The sequence below is a fragment of the Schistocerca nitens genome, chromosome 2, assembly GCF_023898315.1.
Source record: "Schistocerca nitens isolate TAMUIC-IGC-003100 chromosome 2, iqSchNite1.1, whole genome shotgun sequence".
Lineage (NCBI taxonomy): Eukaryota > Metazoa > Arthropoda > Insecta > Orthoptera > Acrididae > Schistocerca > Schistocerca nitens.
In genome coordinates this window covers 557,442,315-557,468,510 of record NC_064615.1, presented here as the reverse complement: position 1 = coordinate 557,468,510, position 26,196 = coordinate 557,442,315, and the positions used below count along the sequence as shown (strand labels likewise).

The following is a 26,196-nucleotide window of genomic DNA, read 5'->3' as shown; positions in this document are numbered from 1 at the left end:
TTGTTAATAGGGTGTGTGATCACCGCGGACGGCAGTGCATGCTCTGTAGCATGTCCCTTCGCTGGCCATAAATTTGGAAAAGAATTCTTGTGGTGGGGCGTTCCATTTCTCCACCAGCGCAATTGACACCTGCTGGGTGCTCGTTGGTGCATGTGGGCGTGCTGCTGTACGTCTCCCCGACGAATCTCACATAAACTCGACGAGATTTAAATCGGTGGAACGGTCAGGCCAGTTCTGTCGCTGAATCTGCTCTCGTCCCAAAACCTCCTCCACCTCCAGTGCTCAAAGCAGTCGCGCACTGTCATCCACAAAAATGCTGGACGTACCCTCATATGAGGAAAGGTCAGAACACATAATGCATGCAGGTAAACTGTTGATAGATAGTCCAGGTGTTATGGTGGGGGAAGGCATAATGCTGCGTGGGCGTGCTGACCTCCAGATCTTTGAACACGGTACACTCGCCGGTACACTTTGCTCCTTCCCCAAGTGCGTCATTTCAGAGGTGCATTTGGCCCTGACTTCGTTTTTATGGATGAGAATGCGCGCAGCACCGAACAGCGCAGGTGTAGAAGTTCTGGAACGGTAGGATATTCGGCGAATGGACTGGCCTGCCTGTTACCCCGGCATAAATCCCTTCGAGCATTTGTGGGTAGAATGGGGAGATGTACGAGTATCGCAGCACGTCAAGCTGCTCCACGACCGTTCAGCAGCTGACAATCACGCTGGTGGAGGAACGGAACTCCTTACCACCAGCACTCCTTCTACATCAACATCTACATCAATCTACATATTCGCAAACTACTGTACTGTACATGGCGGAGGGGACCTTTTACCACAACTGGTCATTACCTTTCCTCTTCGACCCCCAACTAGAGCCAGGGAAAAACGACTTTCAAATAGCCAGCCCTCTCGCATCTTATCTTCGTGGTCGTTACGCGAAATGTACGTTGGCGACAGTAGAATCGTTCTGCAGTCGGCCTCAAATGCTGGTTCGCTAACAGTGCCTTGGGGAAGGAACATCGTCTTCTCTCCAGGGATTCCCATCTGAGTTCACGAAGTGTCTCCACATCACTTGCGTCCTGAACAAACCTACCGGTAACAAATCTACGCTTCTGAATAGCTTCGATGTCTGTCTTCAACCCAACCTGATGAGATCCCACACACTCGAATGGTATTCAAGAGTGAGTCCCACTAGAAGTTCCATACATCGTCTCGTTTATGAATGAACTACACTTTTCCAAAATTTTCCGAATAAAACCAAGTCGAGCATCCGCCTTCACTACTACCAACCTGACGTGATCATTCCATTTCACAGGAAACAGGGGAAGGAATAAAGTAGAAGACGAAAGGGTAGCTTTAAGAGATGAAATAGTGAAGGCAGCACAGAATCAAATAGGCAAAAAGACACGGCCTACCAGAAATCTTTGGCTAACACAAGAGATATTGAATCTAACTGATAAAAGAAAAAAATATAAAAATGAAGCAGGCGAAAGGGAATAAAAATGTTTAAAAAATGAGACTGACAGGAAACGCAAAATGGCGAAGGAGAAATAGCTAGAGGACGAAATATAAGGATATAGAAGCTTATTTCACCAGGAGAAAGGTACATACCGCCTACAGGAAAATTAAAGAGGCATTTTGAAAAAAGAGAAGCAGCTATAAGAATATCAAGAACTCAGATGGAAAACCAGTCCTAAGCAAACAAGGGAAAGATGAAAGGTGGAAGGAGTATATGGGGGAGGGTCTATAAAAAGCAGATGAAGACAATATTGTCGAAAGGGAAGTAGACGTAGTTGAAAATGACATGGGAGAAACGATACTCCGAGAAGAATTTGTTAGAGCTCTAAGTCAAGACAAGGTTCCGTGAGTAGACGATATTCCACTATTGATAGCCAGCCATGACAAGCCTCTAGCTGATGTGCAAGGTGCATGAGACAGGCGAAATACCCTCAGACTTCAAGAAGAATGTAATAATTCCAATTCCAAGGAAAGCAATTGCTGATAGGTGTGAAAATTACCGAACTATCAGTTTAATATGTAATGGTTGCAAAATACTTGCACGAATACTGAAGAATGGAAAAGCTGGTAGAGGCCGACCTCAGGGAAGATTACTTTCGATTCCGGAGAAATATAGGAACACGTGAGACAATACTGACCCTACGACCACTCATAGGAGATAGATTAAGGAAGGGCAAACCTACGTTTATAGCATTTGTGGACTTGGAGAACGCTTTTGACAACGTTGACAGAAATACTCTCTTTGAAATTGTGAAGGGAGCAGGGGTAAAATACAGGGAACGAAAGACTATTTACAACTTTTACAGAAAGCAGAAGGCAGTTGTACAAGTTGAGGAACATGAAAGGGAAGCAGTGGTCGAGAACGGAGTGAGGCAAGGTTGTAGCCTATCCCTGACCTCATTCAATATGGAAATTTAACAAGCAGAAAAGTAAACTAAGAAAAAATTGGAGTAGGAATTAATGTTCAGAGAGAAGAAAGAAAAACTTCGAGGTTCGCCGATGACATTGTGTTTCTGTCAGATACAGCAAGAGACTTGGAGACGCAGTTGAATGGAATGGACAGCGTCTTGGAAGGAGGATATAAGATGAACATCAACATAAGCAAAACAAAGATATGAATCGTAGACGGATTAAATCAGATGATGCTAAGGGAATTAGATCATGAAACGAGACACGTCGAGCTTTGCTACTTGGGCAGAAAACTAATTGATGATGGGCAAAGTAGAAAAGATATAAAATGTAGACTGGCAATGGCAAGAAAAGCATTTCTGAAGAAGAGAAATTTGTTAACATTTTACCATCGAATATAGATTTAAGTGTCAGGAAGTCCTAGTGTGGTCATGTACGGAAGTGAAACATGGACGATAAACAGTTTAGACAAAAAGAGAATAGAAGCTTTCGAAATGTGGCGTAACAGAATAATATTGACGGTTAGATGGGTAGATCACGTAATTAATGAGGAGGTACTGAATAGAATCGGGGAGACAAGAAATTTGTGGCACAACTTGAGCAAAAGACAGGATCAGTTAATAGGACTCATTCTGAGACATCAAGTGATCATCAATTTAGTTTTGAAGAAAGTGTGTGTGTGGAGAGGGGGGAGGGGGGAGGGGGGAGGAGGAGGAGTGGTAAAAATTGCAAAGGGAGACCAAGAGATGAACACGGTAAGCAGATTCAGAAGGAGAAGAGAGTAGTTATTCGGAGCTGAAGAGGCTCGCACAGTATGGGCTAGCGTGGAGAGCTGCATCAGAGCAGTCTTTGGACTGATGACCACAACAGCAAATAACACAAGATGTTCCATGCAGGAAACATGATCTCTCTGCCGTGAGCTTTTTGTAATTACTGATCGCCATTTTCTTTTTTTCTTTCCTTCCTATCAAATAATTTATGAGTCTTAACGACAAATATATGATAACACTTAACTTTTTTTGTCTAAATGAAGCTTACGATCTGGGAAACTCAGTGTCTCGGGCAGATAAAACTCGTCGTTTAGTGATATTCCTCCATCTGTTTGTGCGCCGGACACGCCGTGACTCGGTCCATTATCTCACGCCACCTGCAGACGGCTAAGTGTTTTTGACTTATTGTAGGCGTCACGAAAGTTCCGTCTGAGAGCATGCTCGCTATCAAGCTAACAAATAGTTAATTACCACGCAAACAAGTCGTTAAAAATGCTAGCTAACAGTCACATCTAGCTAAACATCAATTCATCATTCTCACGGTATCGCTTATGTCATGAATCAAACATGACCACGACAAAACGAATTTGACACTGTGAGAATAACGCGAAAAGTGCATCTTTATTTAGTCATCACATTTACAGCCTCTTATATGGAAAGATAAAATACGCCATACAACTCACATTTTTGCATATAATTGGAAATGTCTATAAAAATTATTTCTACCAGGTACTCATAAATACGAAAAAGAATAAAACATTTACTGCCCTTTTCGCAATTTACCCTTGTACATAATTCATTCCAACCAGATATTCCTTATTTCTCAGTTTTCTTAGCTGGTGCAGTCTACTTAAACCTCCTTCCCCAGAACTGGCTATACCAGAAAACATCTACTCGTAATTTGTACACTTACAAATTCTTTCTGTATCAGCCACTCTCATTGTTGTTATTTTATTTATTTATTTATTTACTCGTTTGGCATTTACAAAGACATTCAACACATAACCTATTAACTAAAATAATCTGATAGCGTTGTACTAAGTTATAATATTACTTACATATGTTCTTATAATATTATACAATATTATAAATATTCTTGAGCCACTCTATGGTTGAGTCGGAGAGTCTGTGTACGTCCTTTAGATCACTGTAATAGCCATCCCTCCTCACACAAGTAAATAGTCCATTGACTGGATTCGCTCGCACTCAGATTCAGGACTGTCCGACAGGGCCAGTTTGTCCAGTAGTTGCTTACACCTACCAACACGCGTCCTGACATGGTTAAAAGTTGTCCACCGTTTCCTCGGGAGGTTGAGTCCATCGGTCTTCAGTATTCGTGCAAGTATTTTTGAACTATTGATGACTGGAAACATGTCGGACAGGTCTTGTTTCCAATTGTATCGAGCAAATGGATGTGTACAGGTACGGAGACAACCTCATGAATCCATGGGTCCTCTATGTCAGCAGGGGACTGTTGAAGCTGGTGGAGCGTCTGTAATGGTGGAGGGCATGTGCAGTTGGAGTGATATGGGACCCCTGATACATCTAGATACGACTCTGACAGGTAACATGTATGTAATCATCCTGCCTGATCACCTGCATCCATTCATGTCCATTGTGCATTCCGACGGATTTAGCCAATTCCAACAGGACGATGCGATACCCTACACGTCCAGAATTGCTACAGAGTGGCTCCAGGAACACTCTTCTGAGTTTAAACGTTTTCGCTGTCCTCAAAACTCCCCACACGTGAATATCATTGAGCATATCTGGGATGTTGCAACGTGCTGTTCAGAGGAGATCTACACCCCCTCGTACTCTTACAGATTTATGTACAGCCTTGCGAGATTCATGGTGTCAATTTTCTCCAGCAGTACTTCAGACATTAGTCAAGTCCATGCCACATCTTGCTGCGTCACTTCTGCATGTTCGCGGACCATTCACGATGTAAGGCAGATGTACCATTTATTTGGCTCTTCAGTATATAATGCAAATGGTGTTTGCTTTATAATTAGGGGTTGTGAAGTATAAAACAACATAGGACTTGCAATAGCACCCATTTTGAAACACGCAATCGTGACGATATTAATAAAAACAATCACGATTCCACAAGAATTGATACAGCCCATTTCTATTAGTTTTAGGAGCAAAATCGGTGTAGTTTTGAAAGAACTCTCTGCCTCCAAACTTTAACCAGTCACACTACTCCTTGTAATACACTCCTGGAAATGGAAAAAAGAACACATTGACACCGGTGTGTCAGACCCACAATACTTGCTCCGGACACTGCGAGAGGGCTGTACAAGCAATGATCACACGCACGGCACAGCGGACACACCAGGAACCGCGGTGTTGGCCGTCGAATGGCGCTAGCTGCGCAGCATTTGTGCACCGCCGCCGTCAGTGTCAGCCAGTTTGCCGTGGCATACGGAGCTCCATCGCAGTCTTTAACATTGGTAGCATGCCGCGACAGCGTGGACGTGAACCGTATGTGCAGTTGACGGACTTTGAGCGAGGGCGTATAGTGGGCATGCGGGAGGCCGGGTGGACGTACCGCCGAATTGCTCAACACGTGGGGCGTGAGGTCTCCACAGTACATCGATGTTGTCGCCAGTGGTCGGCGGAAGGTGCACGTGCCCGTCGACCTGGGACCGGACCGCAGCGACGCACGGATGCACGCCAAGACCGTAGGATCCTACGCAGTGCCGTAGGGGACCGCACCGCCACTTCCCAGCAAATTAGGGACACTGTTGCTCCTGGGGTATCGGCGAGGACCATTCGCAACCGTCTCCATGAAGCTGGGCTACGGTCCCGCACACCGTTAGGCCGTCTTCCGCTCACGCCCCAACATCGTGCAGCCCGCCTCCAGTGGTGTCGCGACAGGCGTGAATGGAGGGACGAATGGAGACGTGTCGTCTTCAGCGATGAGAGTCGCTTCTGCCTTGGTGCCAATGATGGTCGTATGCGTGTTTGGCGCCGTGCAGGTGAGCGCCACAATCAGGACTGCATACGACCGAGGCACAAGGGCCAACACCCGGCATCATGGTGTGGGGAGCGATCTCCTACACTGGCCGTACACCACTGGGGATCGTCGAGGGGACACTGAATAGTGCACGGTACATCCAAACCGTCATCGAACCCATCGTTCTACCATTCCTAGACCGGCAAGGGAACTTGCTGTTCCAACAGGACAATGCACGTCCGCATGTATCCCGTGCCACCCAACGTGCTCTAGAAGGTGTAAGTCAACTACCCTGGCCAGAAAGATCTCCGGATCTGTCCCCCATTGAGCATGTTTGGGACTGGATGAAGCGTCGTCTCACGCGGTCTGCACGTCCAGCACGAACGCTGGTCCAACTGAGGCGCCAGGTGGAAATGGCATGGCAAGCCGTTCCACAGGACTACATCCAGCATCTCTACGATCGTCTCCATGGGAGAATAGCAGGCTGCATTGCTGCGAAAGGTGGATATACACTGTACTAGTGCCGACATTGTGCATGCTCTGTTGCCTGTGTCTATGTGCCTGTGGTTCTGTCAGTGTGATCATGTGATGTATCTGACCCCAGGAATGTGTCAATAAAGTTTCCCCTTCCTGGGACAATGAATTCACGGTGTTCTTATTTCAATTTCCGGGAGTGTATAATCTCATATAAGATTTTACTGTGTCTCTCTCTTCCAGTTTTGACATCACTGGCCGAAGTCTTTGCACAGACCTGTTGACTGTACTGGAGGAAGATCAAATCCAAAATACTATCAATCACAAGAGGGGGATCCTGTGATGTTGTTTCATAAGCAGTTTAATAATTGCTTTTCAGCTGTACCACATTCAAGCAGTGTATGACTACTGCTTTTTACACCGTCATACACTTTGTTTTTCTACCATGACTTCGATGTCTGTGTCAGATGCTAAACCAACATTAATACGTTTCAATCCACTCGCTTCTACAGAAAGCTGAACATCACATGGTGTAAACTATTTTGCTCCTGCAACACACAGGATGGTAGAAATAAAACACTGAGGCGATGTTTCTTATTGAGAAAAATGTGGAAGACATCGCAACATATGGAATATGGAAGAGTTAGTGGAGGATTTCCAAACAGCTGTCTGAAGGTGATGACCTATACAGTTAACCTCATCTTCCACCGTGACGGGGTAACAGATGTCTAATGTTACACCAAGACACCCTCAAACTAGTGTTGGAAAACAAAAGTGTCCGGCACTACGTGATAAGGACACCAAATGAAACGTGCGCTGTATTCCCAGTCAAGAGAGCAGCATAACTAGCATTCGGATCAGACGAATTAGATGGGTAAGAAGTATTCATCAAACGATAGTCAATAACACAGTTAATGATCGATGTGTTTGTGTGGGTTGATGGATATCTAAAATGTATTGAAAAGTGCTACAGCACTGTTTGCTATTTATCTAAAACCTATTGTAAAGTGCTACAGCACTCTTTACTATTTGACTGAAATGATCACACACATTTACTATACCGGTGTGATTGTTCATTACAGCAACATGGCGCTGCACTCGTAGTGAAATAGGAGGAGCGAACTTATTCAGACCAAGGACCCAGCGTCTTCACAATAAGTGACATACGAATCTTCTGACACGAGATCCGATGGTTGGTATACAGACGCCGATTAGTTGGTGAAGTGAACTCGCTGTCACCATAAAAAACTTATTACATCCCAAATACAGACTCTTACAGGGGGGGGGGGGGGGGGCGGATATTGCTGTTGTCATAGGAAGCAGGCAATGGACGTAGGGAGTTACGAGCGCATATCTCTGTCTTTACATGGGGAAGGGGGGAATATTGCTGTTGTCATAGGAAGTAGGCAATAGACGTAGGGAGTTGCATTTCTCTGTCTTTGTTAACGACCAGCGCGGATGCCCGCAGTACACTCTCCACATGGCTCTGCGGGTGAGCACCGAAACGACGTCTGTTTGTTCTGGTCAGCTGTGGAGAATCACAAGTGGACCTCTCTACCATGATCTGACACCAGCCAAACAATGTTTTCCTCGAGCGAGGCATTGGACTCATTTTCGGTGGACTAATGCAGCTGTGGCTCTTTGTTTCTTATTTGGCGGCCTCACATGTAGAAGCGACACTTCTCTTGTTGTCTATAATTGGTGGGCTCCTATGGGAGTGTGTGTGTGTGTGCGCCCTTAAGAATGAGTGGGCTGCAGGCGTCCTCCTCCCCCCCCCCCCCCCCCGCCCCTCCTCAAAACACACAAGATGCGTCCACAGTGTGTAAGCGACTCAAACCCTACAAGTATATATATATATATATATATATATATATATATATATATATATATATATATATATATATATATATAAGTGACTCAAACACCTCCACTGATAAACATATTTTCAGTACTAAAGGAAATTCACCACAGAAACACTGCGTTGATATCCGTACATGTAGAAGTATATAAGTAACGAGACTACATCGCTGATGAAATATGCAACTTCCGCTGTTAATCAACGCTATTCTCAATGCTTCTGCAAGATCGAGCAAATTAATTTGTTATGGAGCGTTCGTCAATTACAAGTAGCTCTAATGTCGAGTTAAGTAGGACGGTTTGCAGCAGCCCCTAACCGCAGATTCTCATTCTACATGTAGGTATCACGATCATACGCTTCTCAATTTGATCGAAGTCAATGTATGCATTGTATGTTGTACAGAGACATCAGTTAACTATTATCGTAAGAGGAACTAATATTATTGAATTATTTTTTTGAGAAACTCAAGACTACTGAAGGTATGTTTGCGCAATCCTAGTTGTAAGATTATTGTAAAAAGTAAGTCCCATTTGAACGTTTGTAAAATCGTTTCATTCCGAATATAATTAATTTTTGCCAGCAATATTGCATTACTGATTATAATCCATCCCAAAAACCATCAACGTAAAACTTTGCAAAATTTTATTGTTGTCAAGAAAAAGTGAAATTAATTAAAGAATAACGTCAGCTTTGCTATTAAAGAATAACGTCAGCTTTTCTATTAAAGAATAACGTCAACTTTGGTAATAAATACAGCCACATATTATGACAGCCCACTAGCAGTTAACAGATTATAGTAAAGCAGAGTAAGTAATTCATGTCGCAGTTCGATGTAGCAGTCAGATGGCGATCCAGTAACAGTAAAAAAGGTAAGGAACAGTTTTGGGTTATTGCAGATAACGACTGAGGGCCACGACGACGACAAATTCTATGTTTCGTCGAAATAATCAGCAAATCACTTTTAATAAGCAGCATTTAAATTTGTATGCGAAGATTAGAAAGAGAATTAATTTCAAAGGGAAGATTTCATTTGTTATTATTAAGCAAGAGATAGAAATCCTAAGGGAAGGTTTCATAGGTTATTGTAGAAGGGAACAAAAGAGATATAGAGGAGACGGGAAGGTTTGACTACAAAACGAGATATAGAGGAGACGGTAAGGTTTCACTATAAATTCGTCAAATCACAGTTATTACCCTCAAATTATTTGGAATTACGTGAGGTGGTCATTTAAATTTATCTTTCATTACAGCAATGGAATTATTATTATCAACAACCACATTACTCCTACTACTATGTCTGCACAAAAGTGTGCATCATTAAGTCTTCGTCTTTCAGTCAACATGTTAGTCTTCTTCTTCGAGGCATAACCTAAAACAAACATCGTTGCCATATAAGAGAGAAGGACGTGGCTATTCAAAGTAAACGAACTGAAAATTGTCAACTTACTTAAAATTTTGTGGTAACGGAGGTAAATGAGCGCAAAACAACTCCTACAGTAAAGCAAGTGAAAAATGACGATAATAAATAGTACGTTTACTCCAGAATGAGATTTTCACTTTGCAGCGGAGTGTGCGCTGATATGAAACTTCCTGGCAGATTAAAACTGTGTGCCTGACCGAGAATCGAACTCGGGACCTGTGAGGACGGGGCGTGAGTCGTGCTTGGGTAGCTCAGATGGTAGAGCACTTGCCCACGAAAGGCAAAGGTCCCGAGTTCGAGTCTGGGTCCGGCACACAGCTTTAATCTGCCAGGAAGTTTCATATCAGCGCACACTCCGCTGCAGAGTGAAAATCTCATTCTGGAAACATCCCCCAGGCTGTGGCTAAGCCATGTCTCCGCAATATCCTTTCTTTCAGGAGTGATAGTCCTACAAGGAGAGCTTCTGTAAAGTTTGGAAGGTAGGAGACGAGGTACTGGCAGAAGTAAAGCTCTGAGGACGGGGCGTGAGTCGTGGTTGGGTAGCTCAGATGGTAGAGCACTTGCCCGCGAAAGGCAAAGGTCCAGAGTTCGAGTCTCGGTCCGGCACACAGTTTTAATCTACCAGGAAGTTTCAGTACGTTTACTGCCTGGGACGCGTTCGTTACTACGACATTTTTATTTCCAACGTTGAAACTTCATAAAGCTAACAGATGATGCACTGTAACTGCCCGGTAGGCATGTGTTACTGCACATGAATCAAGTAAACATGGACGTCCCTATGTTTCGATTTCAATGACCGTTGTTACTTTCGTGTGTCATTTCAACCACAGAAGTGCGCGACAGGGGAGTTTCCGATGTTCACGTATTGGTGATTTCAATGCATCATAGAGAAGGTATTATCAGAATTGTAAATATGAATGCACCTATTTCCTTTTACGACTCTTAACAGCTACGTACAAACATTTTTTTCTTTGTACACGTACATGGTAAGGTATGTTTCTAATACTATACGTTTAGTGGCCTCCTTGTATAATTAATATTAAAAATCTGTACTTCAATTTTCGGGTTCACGTATTATGATAGCATTCCTCTCTCTGCTCGTTATAATTCGTGCCGCAATCGATGTCTCCTGATTCTGCGTACCCCTTGTTGATTAATGCTCGTGCAATTACGATTACCGATTACTACATGTGAGATCCATTATAAAAGTGATATTGTCTGACTCGTTATGACCAGGTGTCTGAGGTGAGGTTTGCTAATACGCAGAAAATACCATTTCAGTACATAGCTGATGCATTTTGTGCACGCGCGCGCGCCCATGTATGTATGTATGTGTGTGTGTGTGTGTGTGTGTGTGTGTTTGTATACGTGTGATCCGTAGAGCTGATTTCATTTTTATTACTTTACGGAAGCGTTACCGGATAGGCCGGCATCACCGTCGCCACCACCACCGTAGGGAACACCACCAAGATGGTACTTAATGCCTGAGGAGGAGGGGCAGGATGAGGAAGAGGATAATGATGTAGAACTGTTATACGAGGTAATAAAAATAGATGTAATGGAGTATATTTTTTATAGAAAAAATTTTTATTTTTTTTTTACCTCGCTCTTACATACCTAACTTCTTCTACAAGACCAGTCCCTTACAACACAGTACATCACTGCGGAGCATGTGCCTCTGATGCTTTAGAAATACGTCATGTGATGCCTCTTGAGCTGTTAAATTCATCGTAGCAAGCACAATGAGTAAATACTGCACTAACACTGCTGCTGCCGAAGACGGGAGTGCCGAGAGAGAATGTGTCGCAGTCAGCCGTCAGCTGCCTTCGATATTTATGTCAGATTGCCTCACAGCTTCTCCAGATCTATTTGAATGGTGTCCTCCCTCGTACCTCACTATACATTCTCAATTTTCACTATAGCTGTGATGCCACTCTCAGCTGCTATACCGACATTAATACGCATACTCTGTATTTGGGACGTAATAGAGTTTATTGCGGTGACAGCAAGTTCGCTTCACCAACTGGTCGCCGTTGTAGTCAGAGAGAGAATTTAACTTTATATTTACACTCTCAAAAGTATCTCAGTGTATACCAACTGTCGGATTCCGTTTCAGACGATTGGTAGGTCATTCGGTCTGAAGACGCGCTGGGCGCCTCTCCGTCTCAGGAGATGACGCCATCCCTAGTCTGAATAAGTTCGCTCCTCCTATTCCACTAGCAGTGCAGCGCCATGTTGCTGTAATGAACAGAGTCAGGCCCTTATAGTAAATGTGCATGCTTGTTCCAGTCGATGTTAGTAAACAGCGCTTTAGCACTTTTCATTACATTTTAGATATCCATCAATCCACACAAACACATCGATCATTACCCATGTGACTGACTACCGTTTGATGAACACTCATTAGCCATCGAATTCGTCTTATCGGAATGCCAGTAACGCCGCTCCCTTGACTGGGAATACAGATCCCGTTTCGTTCGGTGTCCATATCATATTATCAGACACAACACTAGTTTGAGGGAGTCTTTGTGTGATGCTAGACATCTGCTACCCCATCACTGTCGAACAGGTTAATTGTATTGGTCACCCATAACCTTCAGACAGCTGTTTGGAAACGCTCCACAAGGCCGCAAACCCTTACAATTTCGATATGTTGCGATGTCTTCCAAATTTTTGTCCCTCCCAAGCTGTATCGGCGTAGAAATTCTGAAATTGGTTCTTACTATTATTAATAACGTTCAAGAATAATGTTCAAGATTGAATCTCACGTAATACTCTCCCTTTGTGAGCACCCTTTTATTACTCCTCTGTATTATACAAAACTTGTAGTGTCCGAATAGCCATTACAGCAGAGAAAATGATTCAGGGTACTCTAACTCCCGTCTCCACAGCAACACAAAGATAAAATTTACCGGCCGGCCCGTGTGGCCGAGCGGTTCTAGGCGCTTCAGTCTGGAACCGTGCGACCGCTACGGTCGCAGGTTCGAATCCTGCCTCGGGCATGGATGTGTGTGATGTCCTTAGGTTAGTTAGGTTTAAGTAGTTCTAAGTTTTAGGGGACGGATGACCCCCGATGTTAAGTCCCATGGTGCTCAGAGCCATAAAATTTACCCATATTCGTTTCTCTTTTCTTAGCAACGTCTATACCAAGCGATCCTAAAAATAAATGGACCTCATACAACACCAAACACAGAAAGATGTTTACAATCCGAAACTGATAGCAGCGAAATTTTCAAGAAAAATCAAAGTGTATATCGAAAGGATAGGCTAATGGGTAATGCAGGTGGTGCATTTGTGGCAACAGACAAGCAACTAAAACTCGCCAACATAGGAATCCACGCTGCATGCGAAACTAATTGAACAAGACTCAGTATCAAGGGCGAGCATAAACATGTAATTACATCTTTCAATCAACGACCATACGCACCTCGTGATTTAACTGAAAAATTAATGGAAACTGCAATTCGCCAGGACGCATGTTCCCTAATCATATTGTAATCATCAAAGAAAACTTTAGTCATCCAACAAGCAGTTGGGATGATTACAGTTCGGTATTTGGTGGATCGGCAAGACTTTCTCCAGAACAATACTAAATGCCTTATACTAAATGTATTCTCTGAAAACAGGAAGTTCGGAAGACTGCTAACGAGAGAAATATATTCGAACTAATAACAACAAATAGACCTGTTCTCTTCGAGGACGTCCACGTAAAAACTGGCTTCAGTGAAAATGTTGCAGCTGTAGCAACAATGATTACCGAAGAACAAAGGGGTAACTAAAAAGATTTATATGTTCAGCAAACTAGATAAAGGGGCAGTAGATCATACATCAATGAGGAATTTGAAGCTCTTAAAACTGGACAGGAGCCCGTAGTATAGGTGTGGCTCAAGTGTCAAAGAATAGTTGACCATGCACTGGACAGACATGTACTTGAAGAATAGTTCATGATGGGAGGTGTACATTCACTATAATGAAACTTTTAAAAAACAGAGGCTACTGCATAACAGGTATAAAACAAAGTGTAGGGCAACAGGTGCAGAGATGCTGAATTAATACACTATGTCATCAAAAGTATCCGGACACCCCAAAAACATACGTTTTTCATATTAGGTGCATTGTGCTGCCACCTACTGCCAGGTACTCCATATCAGCGACCTCAGTTGTCATCAGACATCGTGAGAGAGCAGAATGGGGCGCTCCGCTAAACTCACAGACTTCGAACGTGGTCATGTGATTGGGTGTCACTTGTGTCATACGTCTGTACGCGAGATTTCCACACTAATAAAGATCCCTAGGTCCACTGTTTCCGATGTGACAGTGTAGTGGAAACGTGAAGGGACACTTACAGCACAAAAGCGTACAGGCCGACCTCGTCTATTGACCGACAGAGACTGCCGACAGTTGAAGAGGGTCGTAATGTGTAATAGGCAGACATCTATCCAGACTATCACACAGAAATTCGAAACTGCATCAGGATCCACTGCAAGTACTATGACAGTTACGCGAGAGGTGAGAAAACTTGGATTTCATGGTCGAGCAGCTGCTCATAAGCCACACATCACGCCGGTTAATGCCTAACGACGCCTCGCTTGGTATAAAGAGCGTAAGCATTGGACGATTGAACAGTGGAAAAACGTTGTGTGGAGTGACGAATCACGGTACACAATGTGGCGATCCGACGACAGGGTGTGTGTATGGAGAATGCCCAGTGAACGTCATCTGCCAGCGAGTGTAGTGCCAACAGTAAAATTCGAAGGCGGTGGTTTTATGGTGGGGACGTGTTTTTCATGGAGGGGGCTTGCACTCCTTTTTGGTTTGCGTGGCACTATCACAGCACAGACCTACATTGATGTTTTAAGCAGCTTCTTACTTTCCATTGTTGAAGAGCAATTCGGGAATGGCGACTGCATCTTTCAACACGATCGAGCACCTGTTCATAATAAACAGCCTGTGGTGGAGTGGTTACACGACAATAATATCCCTGTAATGGACGTGCCTGCACAGAGTCCCGACCTGAATCCTACAGAACATCTTTTGGATGTTTTGGAACGCCGACTTCGTGGCAGGCCTCACCGACCGACATCGATACCTCTCCTCAGTGCAGCACTCCGTGAAGAATGGGTTGCTATTCCCCAAGAAACCTTCCAGCACCTGACTGAACGTATGCCTGCGAGAGTGGAAGCTGTCATCAAGGCTAAGGGTGGGCCAACACCATATTGAATTCCATCATTACTGATGGATGGCACCACGAACTTGTAAGTAATTTCCAGCCAGGTGTCTGGATACTTTTGATCACATAGTGTACGTGTTCGGCTGTCATCAGGGCAATGCATGAAGCCTTAATAAAGGATGAATCAGTTTAATTATGGCAAGACTGCTAAGATGAATGAAATAGGTATTAGAGAAAGTGGCGTTGAAGAACAGCTGAAATTGATAAAATTGAAGAAAGCCCCAAGACACGATGGATCCCTATCAGATTCTATACGGAATTTGCGGCCAACTTTAATCATAATATTCCGTAGGTTCCTTGAGCAAAAAGATGTATCGCGAGTAAAAGAAAGCAAAGGTGACACCGTCTACACGAAGGGCAGCAGAAGTGATCTACAAACCAACTGTACAATATCTTTGACATACAACTGTTTTAGAATATTAGAAGATATCCTAATTCAAATATAATGAGGCATGTCGAAGAGAATGACACATCCATGCCAGTTAGCATGAATCCGCAAACGTCATGAAGTCAATTTGACCTTTTCTCATAAGACATCCTGAAAATCATGGATCAAGGCAGCCAGGTACCTACAGTGTTTCTTAACTTCCGAAAGGGATCTAACTCGGTACTGCACCAACGCTTATTAACAAAAATACGATTGCATGAGGAATCAAACAATATTATTCACTGGACTGAGGATTTCTTGCTAGGGAGGACGCAACGTGTTATCTTGGATGAAATGTGGTCGATACTCCTATATATTAATGTAGAAGCAACTTCTGGTGTTCCCCAGGCAAGGGTGTCGGGACCGTAGCTGTTCATTTTGTATGTTAAGGATCATGCAGGCAATCTCAATAAATCCTCAGATTTTTCGCCGGTAACGCAGTTATCTACATGGTCCAGCCACTACTCATTGACGGCAGGAGGCAGCACAAGCAGTGGAGGGTAATAAAGCGTGTCGAGGGGACGCGGAAAACAGTGCAGTCGTTGTCGTAATGCTGAAACTATGCTATTTATCTGACGTCCCAAAAGGACGTTACCGTTGCCTTTCTGGCTGTAAAGTGTTCACGTGAGGCCGTAGTTTAAGTATACGGTGCTTGGCAAAATGGAGCTGTGAAAACATGGCGACGAGGCAGCTGTGGTGCAACACAGGCTATAGATGACAGGGGTGAGGAGATGTGTGCTGGCGAACAGACGTGCAACTGGTGAGTAACTGACCGCCAAGATGAACCAAGGGGCTATTAACAGTTTCTCTTCAACGATCGTTCAGCGAACGTTGCTGCATATGGGCCTCCGCAGCAGGCATCTGGTTCATGCATAAATGCTGACTTCTGTTCATCACCAGCCACGAAGGCTGGATTTTGCACGTCAGTAGCGCGGACGTCCAGTTACTGGCGGCAGGTTACCTTTTCAGTTGAATCAAGTTTTCGGCACCATTGGACAAATGGCCATTGACGCGTACGGCCCTGCTATACTCGTCGGAAGGTTCCAGCCCAGAGGGGGGAACGTTATGAAGTGGGCAAAGTTTTCACGGCATTCTCTGGATGACATTCTGGAAGGCACACTAGATCAACACAAGATCTCTTGTATTGTTTGGAACCATGTCCACCCCTATATACAATTCGTTTTTTTTCCTCTGCACGATGGCATCTACGAGCAGGATGACGCAACGCCGGCCGCTGTGGCCGAGCGGTTCTAGGCGCTTCAGTCTGGAACCACGCGGCTGCTGCGGTCGCAGGTTCGAATCCTGCCTCGGGCATGGATGTGTGTGATGTCCTTAGGTTAGTTAGGTTTAAGTAGTTCTAAGTTCTAGGGGACTGATGACCTCAGATGTTAAGTCCCATAGTGCCTAGAACCATTTGAACCATTTGATAACGCAACGTGCGACACAGTTCCTAGAGTACGTGTGTGGTTTGAAGAGCACCAGGATGCGTGTACCGTAGCCCCCTAGCCACCAAACTCCCCCGGATTTAAATTCAATAGAAAATATGTTAGACAACCACGATTTGGCTGTTCGCGCCTTGGATCCTCGACCGAGAAATCTACAGTTGCTTGCCACGGTACTGGAGTCGGCAAGGCCCCACATCCCTGTCGGTACCTTCCTCAACCCCAATGACTCTAATCCTGCACACCCTCGCAGGTGGTCACATTAACGTGACTGGACAGGGTACAATAAAGTACTGTCTGTAAAAAGCTGCACAGATATTCAGCCAAATCTTGATAAAATTTCAGATATTGACAACTCGCTTTAAATGTTCATAAAAGTAAATCTGTGCACTTCACAAGACGAGAAAGAAAACACAATACCTTGTAACTAAAGCATCAATAAGTCGCATTTGGAAACGGTTTACTCATACATACACTTAGTGTAAAAATTTTTAGCGATATGGAATGGAACGATTACTTAGGCTCATTCGTATGTTAAGAAACTGACCGACTTCGTTTCATTGGCTGTACCGTAAACTAAGAAAATGCTGTCTATAAAGGAGATTGCTTACAAAACACTCGTGCGACACATCCTAGAATATTGTTCAAGTGCGTGACACTCGTACCGAATAGGAATAACAAGGACTATTGACGTATACAAAGAAGGGCAGCACGATTGGTCACAGGTTTGTTCGACCAGAGAGAGAGAGTGTCACAGAGATGCTGGGAAAACTGAACTGGCAGACGCTTGAAGATGGTCGCACATTATTCCGCGAGAGCCGACTAACAGAGTTTCAAAAACCAGCTTTAAATGAAAGATCTAGGAATATACTACAGCCCCCTACATATCGCTCCCGTACGGGTCGTAGACTAGTTACAGCCCTCTCAGAGGCGTTTAAGCAAACATTCATCCCCAGCTACATACGTGAATGAAACACGAAGAAGTAATTACCGGTAGACTGAGAAATACTTTCTGCCAAGCACTTCACAGTAGTTTGCAGAGAGTAGATGTGGATTTAGATAAACGGTAAAAACCAAAGTACATGTTAATGCTAAATAAACATTATTACATATTTTTAGATGTTACCTTCGTCTCTTTAAACAAATGGCTGTCCTGGCTGACTGACAGGCTGACTGACACATCATCATCCAGGCCAAACCGCTAAGGACACAAACTTGAAATTTAAAAAAGGTGTGGATCTTATACCGTAGACGTCGTTTAAGAAGTCATTTTTCGAAATTCCAACCCTATGGCGGTGGATGAAGGGATTTTTGAAAAATGTCGCTGTTAAGATAATTTTGAAGCTAGACCTACGAAAATTGGTACGTGGTTTCTTTGTCAGAAATGAAGAAATACGTGTTTCAGCATTTTTGGGAATTTAATCCTTTTGCGGTGAAATAGTAGGTGACAGCCTTTTTTGAAAACATATCATTATTAGAGAACTACTGAAGTATTTTTAGAGCTACATCTATGAACATTGGTATTTGACTTTGCGGTTACAAACAAAACAAAAAATACGTGTTTCAGTGTACCAGGAAATTCAACTCCTAAATGAGTGCAATAAGGGATAAAAAATTTTAAGAAAATATTTCATTACATCAAAAAAGATTAAAGCTAAATTTATGAAAATTTACATTTTACTTCTCAGTTAGATATAAGGAAATATTTGTTAGGGGATGAAAGTTGCTACGGAAATATCTACAAAAGAATGCGAAAGGCATCATTAACAAGAACTTGGGACACTAGATACCAGAATCGCTTGTTGGTCAGTAGTACATTCGGAAAAGACCACCCTTGTTTGGCCTTAATTAGTGCGAAAAGCTTACAAGCTATTGAAATTTGTAAACAACATAAAAATTCGATTAAATAATTTAAAAAAATCTCCGCCTTTCATGCAGTCACGCGAACGAAGCAGCGGGCGCTAAGCTAGTATAATAATAACATATATGGAAGCAAAATAGTGCTTTTAAAATTTCCATTATTAAACGTACCTGTAAAAAATATGAACAAAGAGTAAGCCCTAGTCAGCATAAAGACACAAAGATACAATGGTCTTAAGGACGACCATTGGTTTATTCGGGTGGTTATCCATGAACCTGTAGACCAAGTAACGAGGAGAGAGCCCTGCCCAACAACAATGGCGCTCGTGAATAAGTCAGACACATTATTGACTGGTGAGCCGCTCGCTTCCTTTCCCGTATTCAGGAGCTCTTGCAGACAGACAAATCACAGGTTAACATCTGCGCGTAACATACAAGCGAACGATTTCCAAGATCTGTCAGTTAGGCTATTAACATTTACTTCCTATTCACATTAAAAATGAAGATTTAACTACAAATTAACGTCTTTCACGAGATAAAGCATTAACTGATACTTGTACAACTTTTAATAGGAAATACATTCTACGATTTCTACAGTGACTATTTCAGTTCACGGGAGATAATGACGTGTTAATCCTCCCTTGCTACTACAAGCAAAACTTTGTTACGCAAATTTGCTTTATGCATGTGACATTCTTCACGAAACCGCGAAAACAATTTAAGAGGTTTACGTCTGAAGTTTAGGATCATATTGGATTTTCTGTCAGTGTAGTTATGACTGAATAAATAAAGAAATATACTGTAGTAGTGGAAGAGATAAGCAAGCTATGGCTCTGAGCACTATGGGACTTAACATCTATGGTCATCAGTCCCCTAGAACTTAGAACTACTTAAACCTAACTAACCTAAGGACATCACACAACACCCAGTCATCACGAGGCTAAGCAAGCTATGGTGCTGCAGCAAAATACTCTACGAAAAGATGGAGAAATTACCAAGTATTTGACGTACATCGCTTCAGTTCCATATTCTGGGTGCTATGAGAGATGTACTTACTATTTTACAGCAAAATTAAATGAACTGTGGACAACCGGATTGTCCATTGGAAACATAAAATTTTGAGCACATCAGCAGTCTTGCGACAACTTCAAGGTGGGCGTAAGCCTTGGAGCACGTCTCGTATATTGCTAAAAACTTCACATTGCTTGACAGATGCTAAGGAAAAGAGACACTGTTGGACAGGAGTTATCACAGGTAATAATGGACGACATGAAACAAAGAAGATACGTTAATAGAGATGGAACGGTATACTTAAAAAAAAAATGATACAGATTTTATCACATGGTTCAAATGGCTCTAAGCACTATGGGGTTTAACATTTGAGGTCATCAGTCCCCTAGACTTAAAACTACTTAAACCTCACTAACCTAAGGACATCACACACATCCGTGCCCGAGGCAGGATTCGAACCTGCGAGCGCCGGCCGCTGTGGCCGAGAGGTTTTTTTAGGCGCTTTAGTCTGGATCCGCGCGACCGGTAGGGTCGCAGGTTCGAATCCTGCCTCGGGCATGGATGTGTGTGATGTCCTTAGGTTAGTTAGGTTTAAGTAGTTCTATGTTCTAGGGGACTGATGACCTCATATGTTGAGTCCCATAGTGCTCAGAGCCAGAGAGGGAGTCGAACCTGCCACCGTAGCAGCAGCGCGGTTCCGGACTGAAGCGCCTAGAACCGCTCGGCCACAAAGGCAGGCTTATCACATGTGAAAGCAGGATAACAGACATAAATAACTTTCATGTTTGACACAGGTCATACTCCCAAAATAAAGATCAATATCGGCTCTCAGTAAGGACTACGTCCTCTCAAGCATAATGAACATTTTGCACCGGTCATTCGTGCCGGCTACCAAACTGTTGAGGAGTCCTTGGGATTTGTTGTCCCACTCTTTCAAGGCTGTTTGCAGTTCTTTCACGGTTCGGGAAGGAGACATTCGCTGAGAGGTTGAGAAACACTTCTCCCAAGTGTATCCCAGGAATGCTGTAAAGAGTTTAGGTCCGGAAAGTATGTAGACCATTCCGTACGTTCAGTATCTTCACCTTCCAGTTTGTCCGACACCTCAGCGGTCCTGGGTTTGAGGGCAATGTCGTCCATAAACAAAGAGTCATGACCTGCCGCACCCATAAACAGAAGCACGTGATCCAGAATAATCTCCCTGGAATAGCGCTACGCTGTAATGGATCGTCGCGCAAAACTATGCAACGGTATTCGGCCATTGTACATAATGCCTGCCCACAATATAATGTTTAGGCCATAATGATGACGTCCATGAACATTCTGTGGTGGGTAACGTGTTCACCCATCTCTCCGGACTAACTGGTGGGCAGAACCATTTCCCACAGTGAAGCAGGAGTCATCGAAGAACATCACTCTCCACTTATCCTAACCAACATTCTCCATATAATAGCGAACTCTTTCTCGACACTGATGTGGTTGAAGTGGGATGCATTTAAAATGCTTCCACGCATACAAAGCAGCCTGGTTTAATCGTAGCAAAATACTTCTGGCAGAGAGGCGTGTACCGGTACCGGTTACAAGGTGTGCAACGATCTGCCTAGAAGTGAGATGTTTGTTCCTTTTCGCCACGAGGACAATGCATGGATCCTCTTGTGATGTAGTCTGTCTGCTACCACCGGCACGCTTTCACATTGCTTTTCCACCTTCAGCAGTCTTTTTTAATCACGGAAAGACACTTTTGAACACACCCCTTACTGTTGCCACTGCAGTGACACTTACGCCGGTTTCGAGCCATCGAACTGTTCATCCACGAACGTAAGCTATCAAATGATGTCTAACAGACAGTTGGCGTACCGTAGGGAATGACACACTAATCTATTCCACAACAACCCTCGTCAAACACCGTGAACTGTCGAACGCATATAACGCATTCGTGTCCAGGCTTCACTGCAGTTAACAAATCCCGCCGTCTATATTTCCTTTTACTATATTTGTCGGGTGTTCCATAGCAAGTGTCGATTGTTCTGCAGCAATTAGTAGTTGATCCTCGGCGAGTGCCAGTTGCTCCTTAGCAATTATCAAGCAGCGCACGTTTGGCGTGGACAGATATTTTATGTAATCTTAGAGCTGTCACCGATTTCTAAAGAGCAGTCCAATATGGAAAGAATAATTCACAGATGTATCGATGTTCACTAATTAATTAGGCTCATACTTGGGAGAATAAAAACTCACGAATAATTGGCAATACTGCCAGGGACTGCTTTTAAAATGAAAACAAATCGGAATAAACAAAGATAAGTCACGAAAAGAATTTTGTTGATCAAATCAACCAAAGGTTGCAAATAGAGTTTGCCTTTTCCTATTACGATTGCCGGCCGGAGTGGCCGAGAGGTTCTAGGCGCTAAAGTCTGGAATCGCACGGCCGCTGCGGTCGCATGTTCGAACCCTGCCTCGGGCATGGATGTGTGTGATGTCCTTAGGTTAGTTAGGTTTAAGTAGTTCTAAGTTCTAGGGGACTGATGACCTCAGAAGTTAAGTCCCATATTGCTCAGAGCCATTTGAACCATTTTTATTACGATTGCAGTAAGGAACCCTAAGGCTATGAACAGACGAACAGACATGAACTGACGTTGTATGCGAAATAGGAAGCTACACAAAGACAGAAGAGTTTAACATTCAAGTAACAATACTGTACCTATAGTTTCGGAAAAATTAGAGGACGAAATCGAGCATGGATTGTGAATCTTCAGGTTTTGGCGGTGCAAAGACTGTTCCATTAAGTTTCGGGTGTGCAGCTGCAAGAAATCTCCTTCTTCTAATATTTCGGCTGTATAACGTTCAGCCATCTTCAGAGTGAGCCGCAAGACTGCCGCTCCAGTGATCGCTTCGTCCCTTTAAGGTCGATTCACACTTAACGGAACGTCTCCGTCACGTCCGTCACGTCAAAACATTCTTCCCTGTAGGAGGCGAGATACTGGCAGAAGTAAAGCTGTGAGTACCGGGCGTGAGTCGTGCTTCGGTAGCTCAGATGGTAGAGCACTTGCCCGCGAAAGGCAAAAGTCCCGAGTTCGAATCTCGGTCGGGCACACAGTTTTAATCTGCCAGGAAGTTTCATACCAGCGCACACTCCGCTGCAGAGTGAAAATCTCATTCTGGAAACATCCCCCAGGCTGTGGCTAAGCCATGTCTCCGCTATATCCTTTCTTTCAGGAGTGCTAGTTCTGGAAGGTTCGCAGGAGGACTTCTGTAAAGTTTGGAAGGTAGGAGGCGAGATACTGGCAGAAGTAAAGCTGTGAGTACCGGGCGTGAGTCGTGCTTCGGTAGCTCAGATGGTAGAGCACTTGCCCGCGAAAGGCAAAAGTCCCGAGTTCGAATCTCGGTCGGGCACACAGTTTTAATCTGCCAGGAAGTTTCATACCAGCGCACACTCCGCTGCAGAGTGAAAATCTCATTCTGGAAACATCCCCCAGGCTGTGGCTAAGCCATGTCTCCGCTATATCCTGAGTGCTAGTTCTGCAAGGTTCGCAGGAGGACTTCTGTAAAGTTTGGAAGGTAGGAGGCGAGATACTGGCAGAAGTAAAGCTGTGAGTACCGGGGGTGAGTCGAGCTTCGGTAGCTCAGATGGTAGAGCACCTGCCCGCGAAAGGCAAAAGTCCCGAGTTCGAATCTCGGTCGGGCACACAGTTTTAATCTGCCAGGAAGTTTCATTCTTCCCTGTGTTTCTAATGGCTGTGTTCACACTCGACGTCAGTTTCCCGGAACGTCTCCGTCACGTCAACGTCACGCATTCTTTCGGAGAATGTTTCCCGTCATGACGGTGAGTTGACGTGATGTAAATCTCTGGTTTTCGAAGGACTGCCTCCATGTTTTTACTCGGCCCCTGTTTATATATTTTGGAAAGAGTGAGGTTAGGTGGATGTGGTTCGAAAGCTTTGCTTGTACCTAACATGTAAGAATCAATTTTTTATAGTTCCGAGTTTCTCTTTATTATTTATTCTAATTACAAGTAAGTTCCGGTGTTTTCTGTTGTATTTATTATTTTGTTTACATAATGGAGTTCGACGAGTATTTGATTGAATTAGTTCGTTCTCATTCAGAGCTATATAATATGACTGATAGGAGATATAGTGATTCCGTTTGGAAAGAAACACTGTGGAAGGAAATTGGAGAAGAGGTGGGGCGTCCAGGTAAATGAAACGCAATTTAATTTTACTTTCTACTAAGGATTGTTAAGTGGTACGTAGTTAGTATGTGCGAAAGTTTTCGCTACAACGATGAATATTTGAGTGGAGTACCGTGTGCAGCGTTCCACGGTAAAAACATTATATACTGTACAAGGTGTTTTTTAAAACTTACAAACTCCAGCAACGTAAATACATTGGTGTTGTCCGAATTTATGTTGTATTGACGTGCACCTAGCATTTCAGGATCTTTAAATTATGTACTGCACGTGGATGCTGTATACACGTAACGGAGAATAGTTCCAGTCAGTTTTATTGGGCTGTATATTCCCAGTATTTATCTGAGGGAGTAGGACAAGCCGGCCGCGGTGGCCGTGCGGTTCTGGCGCTGCAGTCCGGAACCGCGGGGCTGCTACGGTCGCAGGTTCGAATCCTGCCTCGGGCATGGGTGTGTGTGATGTCCTTAGGTTAGTTAGGTTTAAGTAGTTCTAAGTTCTAGGGGACTTATGACCTAAGATGTTGAGTCCCATAGTGCTCAGAGCCATTTGAACCATTTTTTTTTTGAGTAGCACAAAGTAATTTAGCAGACACTTTTGTGCTGTGCAGTGTATAAAGCCTCAAAGTAAAATACATCGTATCTAATGTAACACTGTTGCTATAATTTCGAAATATTGCACTAATTTAATATTTATGTAAATAACACATCATATAGAAAATCTGGCAATGCACTTGGGCCACTCGTATTCTTCAAATTACAAAAGTGTTATTTCTCTATACGTTTGATCAGAATGAAACAACACTTCTTTTATGTAAAACAGACACATTGTGACTGGGTAATTACCAAAAAACCTTTAAATGGGATGACAGAATATACAATCACTTACTACATTGATTCATGTGAAAAGGAAATAAATGGACAGACATTCTTGTACCTAGTACGTAAAGAATCTCTTACCTTATTCTCATATATATTTGGAGCTAGAAAAAGATCACAGGATACAAATATGTTTGTTAGCAGTTTTGTAAATTACTAGATAAGGCTTACAAAGTTTCTTCAGTTTTGTGTAGGCTGTAATTGAACATTTTGTAGAGTGTGTTTACTCATGAAAATTTTTGAACAAAAGTATGTTTTTATAGAAACCTGGATGATTTCCAAGAAATGGTGTCTATTGCCTATGTGCTGATTAACAGCATAGCAAATGAAAAGTACCTCATATTATTGGGAAGCTGTTGTAAAAATAAATGAAAGCAAACCGTGTTTGTGTCCCCGTTAAAAGTTTGGGAAGTCCCTAATTATTTTCTGAAAAAGCGTTAGACTAATCCATGCACTCTATTAACAGCTGTATATGTTGTCTTATTTCAGGCCCTGAATGCAAGCGACGATGGGTGTCACTGCGAGACCAATTTAGAAAATGTGTTATTAAAAAAACAAAGAGTGGACAAGCTGCCATACCCAAGAAGCCATGGAAGTATGAGGAGATTATGGCTTTCCTGCGCCCATACATGCTGGAGCGGGAAACAGTTTCTAACATAACTGTTGATATTTGTTCAGAGGATGAATCAAACAGTGAGATGTCATCACCTATTCCGGACATTGAAAATAACAGTGATTTGAGGTCAGATACAAGCAGGCCTGTCATGCAAAAGCGTAGTCAAAGTGGCAATAAGAGGAGAACTACAGACTCTGCATCTGCTTCTCTGATGAATTATATTCTAGCGACACAGCCAAAGGGAGATCACATTGACAGTCTTCTTTCAGGGATACGTGCCAGTATAAAAAGATTGTCCCCATTGCGGCAAATACAAGCTAAAGACGAAATTTACAGAATAGTGTCTGATCTAGAAGGGGATCAAGTGTGTGAAAATATTAATAGTGATACATCGTGAACAGTGCTGTTAGTTACACAGTTTGGAATCACTTCTATGTATAAGTTGATCAAATAAAAAGTCTCTTCACAGTGTAGTTCTGTCTTAACAACCAAATAATGTAAACAATCACCTGTTATACCCAAAGTATTTTTTGTTGTGTTTGTGACTCATTTATGCTGATGACTAGAATTTTAGAGAACCAAGCAGCCAAGTCAGAGGTGACTTAACACGAAATTAATAAGAAATATTCTTTCAGTGTTTTGGT

General features: G+C 43.2%; 1 protein-coding gene across 1 annotated transcript in view; it reads left to right on the top strand.

Moving 5' to 3' along the window:
- The window catches only part of LOC126236586 (uncharacterized), a 77,511-nt gene extending 51,540 nt beyond the window's left edge, over window positions 1-25,971 (top strand). The window contains exon 2 of the mRNA XM_049946007.1: window positions 25,426-25,971. Coding sequence (XP_049801964.1) covers window positions 25,426-25,949 — 524 coding nt within the window. The 3' untranslated portion in view covers window positions 25,950-25,971. The remainder of the gene's footprint in view (window positions 1-25,425) is intronic.
- The last annotated feature ends 225 nt before the right edge of the window (window positions 25,972-26,196 follow it).